Source organism: Lactuca saligna, chromosome 4, assembly GCF_052625555.1.
Source record: "Lactuca saligna cultivar CGN05327 chromosome 4, ASM5262555v1, whole genome shotgun sequence".
In the NCBI taxonomy this organism is placed as follows: Eukaryota; Viridiplantae; Streptophyta; class Magnoliopsida; order Asterales; family Asteraceae; genus Lactuca; species Lactuca saligna.
This window is the reverse complement of record NC_136420.1, coordinates 214,311,878-214,323,220: the sequence shown is the minus strand read 5'-3', so window position 1 is coordinate 214,323,220 and position 11,343 is coordinate 214,311,878. Positions and strand designations below refer to the sequence as shown.

At 39.6% G+C, this 11,343-nt stretch overlaps 1 protein-coding gene across 1 annotated transcript; it reads right to left on the bottom strand.

The window, feature by feature from the left end:
- Nucleotides 1–7,810: 7,810 nt before the first annotated feature.
- Nucleotides 7,811–9,514, bottom strand: LOC145043324 (protein DCL, chloroplastic-like). The gene is made up of 3 exons (XM_078991946.1): nucleotides 8,906–9,514; nucleotides 8,292–8,406; nucleotides 7,811–8,165 (listed from the first exon to the last, which is right to left on the bottom strand). Exons 1-3 carry the CDS (start codon nucleotides 9,304–9,306, stop codon nucleotides 7,989–7,991), a joined length of 693 nt encoding a protein of 230 aa, XP_078848072.1. The 5' UTR covers nucleotides 9,307–9,514; the 3' UTR covers nucleotides 7,811–7,988.
- Nucleotides 9,515–11,343: the final 1,829 nt, after the last annotated feature.

The following is an 11,343-nucleotide window of genomic DNA, read 5'->3' as shown; positions in this document are numbered from 1 at the left end:
ACAAACGGTACCCAAATCCATCCCTGAAAAGTCATAAGCCCTTGACTATTCGAAACGAACTCTGAAACCAACCCAACGACCCGTTCTCTCTTCTGCATCTCTGGATGCACAGCCTCGGCCTGTGCCCCACGAATGGCATCCAGAACTGGAGCTATCACGGTCAATCTCAAACATACATTTCGTAGTGGAGTACTCTCCGCCCTGCGGCTCAATGCATCAGCTACGACATTAGCCTTGCCCGGGTGGTACAGGATCTCACAATCATAATCTTTGACCACATCTAACCACCTCCTCTGCCGCATATTTAGGTTAGGCTGATCCATCAAGTACTTCAAGCTCTTATGGTCCGTGTATATCGTACAACGAAACCCATACAAGTAGTGACACCAAATCTTGAGGGCGAACACCACTGCCCCCAACTCTAGATCATGTGTGGGATATCTCGTCTCATGAGGCTTCAACTGCCTCGATGCATATGCTATCACATGTCCCTTCTGCATCAGTACCGCTCCCAGCCCTAAAATCGATGCATCACAAAATACTACAAAATCTTCCATCCCTTCTGGAAGAGCTAATACCGGGGCTTCGCACAACCTTTGGCGAAGCATCTCAAAGGAGGTCTGCTGCTCGGGACCCCATGAAAATGCAACACCCTTCCGGGTCAATCTGGTGAGTGGCACCGCGATCTTGGAGAAATCCTTGATAAACCTCCGATAGTACCCTGCCAACCCAAGGAAGCTCCTGATCTCAGAGGGTGACTTTGGCACCTCCCAACTCATCACCGCCTCAACCTTGGCCGGATCGACCAATATCCCTTTCTGATTAACAAGATGTCCCAGAAACTGGACCTCCCGCAACCAGAAATCGCACTTGGAAAACTTTGCATAAAGTTTCTCCGATCTCAAAACCCCAAGAACTTCCCTCAAATGCTCCTCATGCTGCTCTCTAGATCTCGAATATACCAGAATATCATCGATGAATACAATCACTGACCGATCCAACATCGGCCTGCATACCCTGTTCATGAGATCCATGAACACAGCCGGGGCATTGGTGAGCCCAAAAGGCATCACCACAAACTCATAATGCCCATATCACGTCTTGAACGCTGTCTTCTGGACATCCTCATCCCGCACTCTCACCTGATGATAGCCCGACCTCAAATCGATCTTGGAGAACCAAGATGCTCCCTGTAACTGATCGAATAAATCATCGATCCTCGGCAACGGGTAACGATTCTTGACCGTCAGCTTGTTCAATTCTCGGTAATCAATACACATTCGATGCGAGCCGTCCTTCTTCTTCACAAACAAAATGGGCGCTCCCCACGGCGAGCTACTCGGCCGAATAAACCCCTTCCCCAGCAGCTCCTGAAGCTGCGAGGATAACTCTTGCATCTCTGGAGGTGCAAGACGATAAGGCACCTTAGCGATAGGCGCGACCCCCAGAACCAAATCAATACTGAACTCTACTTGCCTCACGGGAGGCACACCCGGTAACTCTTCGGGAAAAACATCTGGAAACTCACGCACCACCGGAACCTCCTCCACTGAACTCGGTCTCTCGGAGATCACCCGCGTATCCATCACATATGCCACAAAACCCTTACAGCCCTGCTGTAAACACTGCCTCGCCCTAGCGGCTGAACAAAAGGTTGATCCAGAACGTGTACCCTCACCGTATACTGAAAGAACTCCCCCACTAGGATCTCGTATGGTCACCAGCTGATGCTCACAGTCGATAACCACGCCGAATCGGCTCAACCAGTCCATGCCCACAATGACACAGACATCACCCATCGCAATAGGAACCGGATCAATCAGAAACTCAACCCCAAAAATCTCTAACACACATCCCCGGAGGACCTCCGCGGCACAAATCACTCTATCGGCAGCTATGGAAACCCGCAGAGGCCGACTCAATGCCTTACGACTAACACTGATATGGTGACTAAAGGCCAAAGATACAAAAGACCAACTCGCACCCGAGTCAAATAACACTAAAGCAGGCACAGAGTTCACAAGGAAGGTACCAGCCACAACATCGGGTGCAGCGCGGACCTCCTCTGCAGTCAGCTGAAAGGCTCTCCCTCGAGCTGTCGGCGCCTCGGCCTTCACGGTCCGACTCTCTGTAGCTCTGATGGCGGCAGGAACAGATCCCTGAGATGCTCCGCGCAACAGCGGACACTCCGCCTTCCAGTGTCCGGTCTGGTTGCAGTGAAAACACACTGCAAACCCCTTGGGGCAGTCCTTGGCCATATGCCCCTCCTTGCCACATTTGTAGCAAGATCCCGCTCGACAGACTCCATCATGACCCTTGCCGCACTTCCCGTAAGTGCGGCCCTTCTGGCTCCCGGGTTTGGGATCAGCGGGCTTGGCCCGCTTGGCTGCCGGCTGAGACTGTGCTGGCCGCCGATCCCTCCCCTGAGACTCCGCCTCCTCCCTGGCCTGTGTCTCAAGCTCAATCTCCCTCTTCCGGGCATTTGCCTGAAGCTCAGCAAATATCCGATACGAGGAGTTCGCGGCGAACTTCCGAATATCCCATCTCAAAATGCTCAAGTAGCGGCTCATACGTGCCTGCTCAGTGGACACGTGCTCAGGGCAGAACATCGCCCTCTCATGGAACATCCTCGTGATCGCTGTAACTGACTCAGTACCCTGCTTGAGGGTCAGAAACTCCTGTGCCAAACGCTTCCTCTCCACCTGGGGAACGTACTCATCCCGGTACATGGTAGTGAACCTCTACCAAGTCACCGCCGAAAGCTCAGCAGGCGTAAAATGCACCGTCACAAACTTCCACCAGTACTTCGCTCCTAAGCGAAGCTGGTTCAGCGCGAACCGAACCTTCAGATGCTCAAGAGATGAGCAAGTGAAGAAGCACCCCTCCATATCAGATATCCACCTCATAGCTGCCATCGGATCCTGTGTCCAATCAAACTCTGGTGGTTTGGTGTTGCTGAACTCCCGAAACAGCGACGCATCACCTCCCTGAGGTCTCGCCGCAGCGATCGCTGCGGTAGCCGCTGCAACAGCAGCCTCAGAAAGAGCGGCGTAACGCTCGTCAAATATCTCAATCAGTGCGGTCTTAATAGACCCGAACATCTCTGGTATCTCAGCTCTGATGATCGCAACCACCTCCTCATGAATGATCTGTCGAATCTCCTCATCACTAGCTCCGGCACCCTCCGGCAAATGACGTGTCCTCACCATGATCAACCTCTGAAATACAACATGTGATAAATTAGAATTCACTCGAGCATACTCACACTCGACAATCCAGCCCTCCTTGATTCTTGGCATCCCAAAGATTCTTATTTGGACCGTGTACCGCCCCGGTGCTTTCAGTAGTACGGGCCCAATACTACTATCCACACCGTCTCAGTACACACCCCAAATCTTCCTCTTCGGATCCCAAATCCCAAGTACTCTATCAAGCGTAGACCATTCTCTAATAGATCTCTCATAAGCCCCTCGCTGCTACCTACTCACTCTCAAGCATCTCATAGCAGCTCACCTCTCCCTGGGCTAAGGCATCACAAATCAGGCCACTCTAGTCCTATTAGCAATACCTAGCCTACTCTAGCATGCAGATACATCATATCAATATAATATAAACGTATTTTGGGAATTCACCATTCGGGCGCTGACTGATCGTACACACGTTTCTTCCTGGAATTTGTTTCTTTTTCAAGAAAATCTTTTACTCTTAGAAAAGTTAGGTTTTCTTTTGAAAATATCTTTCCAAATCCTCAGTTTGAGTTCAAATACTCCCGAAGGTGTACCCGAATCCCTCAAACCAAGGCTCTGATACCAAATTGTAACACCGTAAATTTCAAAACAAAATTTTCAAATTTTCATAAAACATAATTCAATTAATATTCATAAAACAACCATATTAATTATCCAATTCAAGTCAATACAAAATCCCAAGATCACAAATGTAAAAACTCCGAGTGTATGTGTACGGATCAAGCCGGCGCCTTCCCGCGGTCGTCACTAGTACCTGAAACAATAACATCAAACATTGTAAGCACGAAGCTTAGTGAGTTCCCCAAAATACCACATATAACACATAATAGCCACTCGAGGCTATAACTCTGTGGGTCCGTGCACCCAAACTCTGTGAACCCTCAGGTTCTAGCTCTGATAAACATGCACCACATAAATCACATAGAAATAATGCAGTACAACACATAACATACATAGCATACAAATACTCTATCACATAACTCTGGTTACATACTCAAGGTAAGGTATAGTGAGAAGACTCACCTCGCGTATCTCGGTATCTCACGAATCCTGGAAATTCCTCGTGCTCGATCCTCTTAGAGCTAGGGCACGGGTCGATGTGTTCGACAGGGACGTCGAACCCTATAATGGGGGGTGAAAGTGGGTTAGATCTGATCCCACATCGGCTTGAAAGGAGAACGAAACATTTCCTTATAAAGGGGTGTGGATACCTTCCTTATCACAACGCGTTTTAAAGCTGTGAGGGCAGCAGATCCCATAAGAACTCTGCAGTTAAGTGTGCTCGGGCGGGAGTAGTACCGGGATGGGTGACCCCCCTGGGAAGTCCTCGTGCCGAGTGGCCCAAAGCGGACAATATTGTGATACGTGCCAGAGGGGGAGTGTTACACGTTTTCTTACAGAAGGAAAAGAGACAAACGAACCTCAAGCCTTAATCTCGTGGATCCATGTTCATGGGGGGTTTATGGACAATTATGGAAACAAATCCCTTAAATTTCGACTTTGCACAGTCCCTACCCCAACCCTAGATAACTTAACAATTTATGTTTGTTTTATTAACATTTAACCCCTCTACATCATTCATAAACTTTATATATATATATATATATATATATATATATATATATATATATATATATATATATATATATATATATATATATATATATATATATATATATATATATATATATATATATATGCCTTATTTTTCCACAAAGCCATTAAATTTGAATTATTTCTTCTTAGTTATTGCATGATTCTTTTTAGATATTAAATAACATCATTTTTAATTAATTTATTTCATTATGTAACCTTAAAACTCAAATAATCCTATTAAAATAAATATTCAACTAAAGGAAGTTAACGTCGTAGACGGAAACAAATTCGTGTCGTTACAAAAGGAGGCATGGGTGTGGGCGCTTTGTATTGTCTAATGTCTTAGTAGATCTCTAACTTTTAAGTGGATTTGGTGTTATTTTGAGCAACATGATAGCCTTTTGGTTCGGTTTATTCATGTTATGCATGGGGGTGGTTCTCAATTCTTCACAAGGATTGGAGGTCATAGCATTTGGATTTCAATTTCTCGTGCGATTCACCAAGTTGATAGTCGTGGTGTTGATTTGAAGGGTTTGTGTAAGATTAATGTGGAAAATGGGCAAGATACAAAATTTTAGTTTGATGTGTGGACGGGAATTCAACATTTGAAGAACCAGTTCCATAGAGTGTTTGCATCGGATCCCAACTCAAGCCTTGGTTTTTGATCAAAATTTGGAATTCAAGTTGTTGATGGCATGTTCGAGAATGCCAAAAGGAGGTCTTTGGTTAGCTCAATGGGAGAAATTTCATGGTGAATTACGTCGTTTCACCTTCTCTCGTGAGTGATATCACCTTATCTGGCAGTGACACACAGGTGTCAATTTATGACACGACATGACAAAAATACACGAAACAAAAAGAAATCATGACGAAATTAAAATTCGAATTCGTGTTCATGTCAAGATTAAAAAACACGATGTCGTGTCATATCGTGTCCGTGTTCATAAATCGATACAAAATTGACACGATTAAGCATGTGGTTGTCGTGTTTGTCGTATTATATATCTTTAAGTATGAACGAAATACACTAATAATTATGTAATATTATACTTGTCGTGTCGTGTCGTGTTGTCGTGTTTTAATTGATTCGTTTTCGTGTTAATGAAAAAAAACACGACATCGTGTCGTGTCGTGTTCGTGTTATACAAAACATTGTTGTATGGTGTCGTGTCAAACAAAAACACGGCACGACCGCTCAATTTGACAGCCCTATGTGACAGAAAATTTCGCAGTTTCTTTTGCGCATCATTTTTTGGATTCCTATTTTTTGGTCTCTCCAAGTCCTCATACAGGTGGAACTTTTTAGTACCGATTAAACTTAATATTTTTATTTGACAGATAGGTAGTAATAGGATTCCAATGCATTTAAATCTTAGAGACAAAGGTATAGACTTGGATTCATTGCTTTACCCGGTGTGTTCCCAGATTAGTGAATCTTTAGAGCAATTGTTTGCTAGTTGTTCGCTGCTTGTTATGGTGTGGAGATGGATTGTTATGTGGTGGGAGGTTGACATCTTTATTTCGTTGTTGGTTGAGAGCATTATAGTTTGGGTTGATAGGAGCTCGTTGTTGTAGTCTAATAAAAGTTCTTTGATGTAGTGGTCATTATGACTTTTTGGATTGTGTGGAATTACATAAAAAAGCTCATTTTTTGGAATATATAAACCTCAAAAAGATATTATTTTTGATGATATAGTTTCTAATTCCTTCTTTTGGATTTCTAATAGGCGACAAAAGTGTAAAATGCTTTGGGATCGTTGGTTATGTAAAGCAACTTTGTAATTTATAGTTTCTCTAGCTTCTTGCTAGAGTATTCATCTCAATCGTTTTGAAAAAATTCATAGGGTATCTTTTTCTCTTATATGTACCAAACATATTTGACAAACTCTATCCGCCCATAAAATCAGTAATGTATAACGATTTTCAACTCAATGACTTCTTTCATACTCTTGTATCGTATCTATATCGCTTTCGTTATTTTTTTTTCTAATTTGTTAGATTTTAATTAAAAAATAAAGTATTTTCTCAAAATTCTAGAATTGTTTGGATTTCAAACATGTTCCTTGAACTTTCGAAGTAGGTATTATTTGTGGGTAATGCTTAAACCTAAGTTCAAATCTGAAGTTTATCATTTTCTAAAAAAGAACATATACTTTTGATGCGACTTAAATTTAATACAACACAAACTTGATCTATTCTGAAATGCATCAATTTTTATTTCGGACAGAATGGTCATTTTTTATAACTATGTCAAAAGTTGCTTATAAAGAAATAAGTTCATATTTTGTGATTGCCTAATAACAAAATGTTAGATTTTTTATACCATATTCCAAAATACAAGTTATTTGGCCATCTTTTAGTCACCATAATAATTGTCTCACAAGGATCATGTAAACAAATGGTCCTTAATCATATCCAAGACATACTAAGTGAGTTTGTATTTTCCTTCAATAATGGTTGTTAAATAAAAACGTACTCCATGGCTAGCACCCACTTATTAGCATCCAACACTTTCTTGTGTGGATACAGATTAGAGAGGAGCTACTTTCATCCATGCAATCCAAAGTATTCAACCCCACCATAGCCAAGAATGCTTTAAGATATAACTTCTCAACACTATATGAATTGTTTTTATAGATTTTAACTTATATCATAACACTAGCAATATATTACAATGAGTGTAACCAAATTTGGTTTGTCTAATTAATGATAGTCCATTCAATTTATGATACCTTATCATTCGAATGATATTCGCATAATATCAGTGTGTCATGTCATTCAGTTTATTCTACCTTATGGTTCAAATGATATTCGCATAATATCAGTGTCATATCATGTCATTCAGATTATTCTACCTTATGGTTCAAATGATATTCATATAATATCAGTGTTATTTCATGTCATGTCAGTATGTCACATCAAAGGCATTACACAAAAGATACAAGAGAAAAATGCAAAAGTGCAAAGAAGGGAAGAGTTGATCTTACATTTTCTCTAAAATTGTGCAATTGCAACCAACCATAATTGTATTCTTGAATGTGTATGAAGAAGCAAGCAAGTCATATGATATGAACACCATAAAAGAAGGAAACTTATTCTAATTTTTTATGAAACCTAAAATTACAATAATATCCCTCTTATGTCTCAGTCGTTATGCCTGCGTCTTCGGAAATGCCTGAGGATAAAACTGTCCGCATATAAAGGATAATTTTTCCTTATCAAACCTTTTATGCATTTCCAATATGAAAAATCCACCATTTCTCCATCCTTCCTCACTATGAACAGACACCTTGAGCTTTCAAAATCTGGATGGTAACCAACCTGTAAACAACAATAAATCGACTTAATGAGAACAAACATAAGGGTAAAATGGTCATTTACTCACATTTACACAGTTCATCACATCATCAATACAACACTTAATGCGAATAAAGAGAGAAAGTTAACCGTGATGTAACTAACGCCACATCCAATCTTCTTCTCACTTTCAGGATGATGTGGCAACAATCTCTCTAGAATAGTTCTCTCATGTTCAGGACTTAATCTCTCACCACTTGCATATCTGAAAAAGAAAACAATAAATTCAATTTAGGATTAAAATAAGAATCTGCATAACTTATAATTGTAAAATTACACAGGAGAAGCTAAATATTATCAACTTAATGATAAATCATGAATTGAGTTATATATTGGTTCTTTATAAATTAAGTCGTTCATTCTGCATATAAGTAAAAAAGAAACATCCAAATATAGCTTACAGATTAAGAGTATGTTTCCTCCACATCGAAAGATTAGATGGATAGAATGCCAGAGATTTCAATTTCATATACCCTAAAAGCATAATAATAAGTACATAAGAAACCCTAATTCCAATATCTACCTAACTGCTAACAATATTAGCCTTTGTTAACTCAATTTGTTGCGTTTAATTGGGAAGAATCTCATAAAAGGATTTAACTATCTTAAACTACACAACATAAGTGTTTTCCCCAATTCATGTTGAATATTAACAAGAATCAGAACATATAAACGAATTAAAAAGGTTGAAACTAAGACCTTACTTGCCCGAATGAAGAATCATTCTAACAAAACCAACCAAGGGTACAGTATCTTCCAAAATCTGATCTTCCCAATCAACCCATCCATCTTCCCCTCTTCTCTTCCCTCCATTATCTTCGTAATCAGCATCCTCGCTTTTCGAAGAATCGATAACGTCGTCGCTCACCTCCACCACTGGCTTTCTGAGAAAATCGGCGCCGCGGTAAGCAGTGCCATCTTGCTGGTTACTGCCACCACCATTACTACTAGTTTTCACGGCACATAACCGCTGTGAAGGCGACGTGGAAAAACGATAAGGAAAGGAAACTATGGAAGGGTTTATTGAAGATAGGTGTAGAGAGATAAGGTTTTTGTGGTGGAGGTGAATGTGCAAAGACGATGATAATAACGAAATTGATTCCATTTTAAGAGAAATTCAGTACTGATTCCCGTTTTGGTGGTGCATAAAACCTAGTTTTTTCCACGATTCGCCATTGTTGTTGTCATCAATTTCGATTTTTAGAGAGGGGATTGAAAGGGCGCGCTGTCAACTGTTTGTAGAACCATGAGCAGAGAGGCGCTGAATAGCGATCGGATAACTGATGGAGATATTCTATTGGATATGGGTCGGGTGACTCCACGAATGGTCGATTCCTGAATTGGATACGGATATTTGTACCCTACAAGTAAATGTTCTTTTGTAATTACAACAAAAAAAAATTGCAAAAATTGGTTAATATAATTGTAAAATATGTCTTTCTGGTAAAAAAAATAAACAAAAATAAGATAAATAATAATAATAATAATAATAATAATGGTACATCAATGGTCTAATTTTATTTTATATATCATGTGTGGTTTTAATAGTTATGGTTGGTATTTTTTTGTGATTTTGTTTGATGCCCAATCTAAAATTACGAAGACTCATTAAAATATATATATTTTTTTTGTTTTCTTTTAACTAATTTTTTATTTTTTTAATTAAAAAACCAAAAAGAAACATATATATATATATATATATATATATATATATATATATATATATATATATATATATATATATATATATATATATATATATATACCAAGGTTCTAAAAAGTTCATCATGGCTCCGCCAAGGTGCGCCACGACTCCAAGACTTGCACCTGCCGTCAAACTTTGTCAAAACGCCGCCTTAACTCATATATGTGTATAAAAATTAATAATAGTTGAAAATACATATAAAAATATTAATTATATAGAAAATTGTCGCCTTAAGTCACGCCTTACAAACGTCATGACTCGTCAAGGCTCGGAAAAGCTTGAGGCTTGACATTGCCGCCAAGTCACGCCTTACGTTATTTAGAACCTATATATATATATATATATATATATATATATATATATATATATATATATATATATATATATATATATATATATATATCACACCAACCCACCTCTTTCTTTTTCTATCTTTCTTCTTCGCTCCCATCCTACCGTCACATTGAGATTTATGGTTACTTTTCAAAACTCAAGAACAACGCACACATACACATACATACACTCATGAACATATTACATACATACGAACATACACACACCTTCTCTCTCTCTCTTTCTATATATATATATATATATATATATATATATATATATATATATATATATATATATATATATATATATGTTATATGTGACTTGAGCATTTAGAGCATTTTCATGGAGTAATTAAGTTCAGTGGAGCACTTAGAACTCAATAGAGCACTTCGGGTTCATGGAGCATGTGACAAAGGAACGGATCTTTTGAGAAAGAAATGAATTATCAAACAAAGGAATAGATCAAGTGACAAACAAACAGATCTTCCAAAAGGTGGTTTGGAGCAACTTGGAGTGACTTGGAGCAACTTGGAGCACTCGAACGAACTTGGAACAACATGTTGCGACATGATGACTGATGTTGCGCCATATGGAGGCATCTTGCGCCATCTATGAAGATGTTGTTAGGTTTTCTATGCTTCACATACACTCTAAACTGTTAGCGGAAAAATCGAAACTACGATATACCTAAATGTACATGCAACCTATGGATTTATGTTTTCATACTATTACATCTACCCTATAAAAATCAAAAATACAAAGGAAGAATCACATACCTCTTTTTCAGCCAAAGACCTTCACTCTTGAGCTCTCGTGTGTGCCACCTTGTTTGGACGATCAGGACCCAAACCAAAATCCCTCTCTTGGTTCACACCCAATGAAATCAAAATAGTAGAATAAAAAATAACTAGGATGGGATGAACTATAAGGAGATTTCTTCCACAAAGGGAGTAAGAAGTGGCGAAAAATCAAGCCAATAATGAGCAAGGAATAATGAATGCCTAAGGCCCTATTTTAGCCTTGGATGCCTTCCAGGATTTTATCCCCAATCCTATGTGGGATAGGATAACCCTATGAATGAAATTTCCCTTATCCAAAGGG

Coding starts and splice junctions, on each gene's coding strand:
- LOC145043324 (XM_078991946.1), bottom strand. CDS start 9,306: ATGGAATCAATTTCGTTATTATCATCGTCTTTGCACATTCACCTCCAC. Junction 8,407..8,905: donor ATGATTCTTCATTCGGGCAA/GTAAGGTCTTAG, acceptor TTTCTTTTTCAG/ATATGCAAGTGGTGAGAGAT. Junction 8,166..8,291: donor GTGGCGTTAGTTACATCACG/GTTAACTTTCTC, acceptor TGTTGTTTACAG/GTTGGTTACCATCCAGATTT.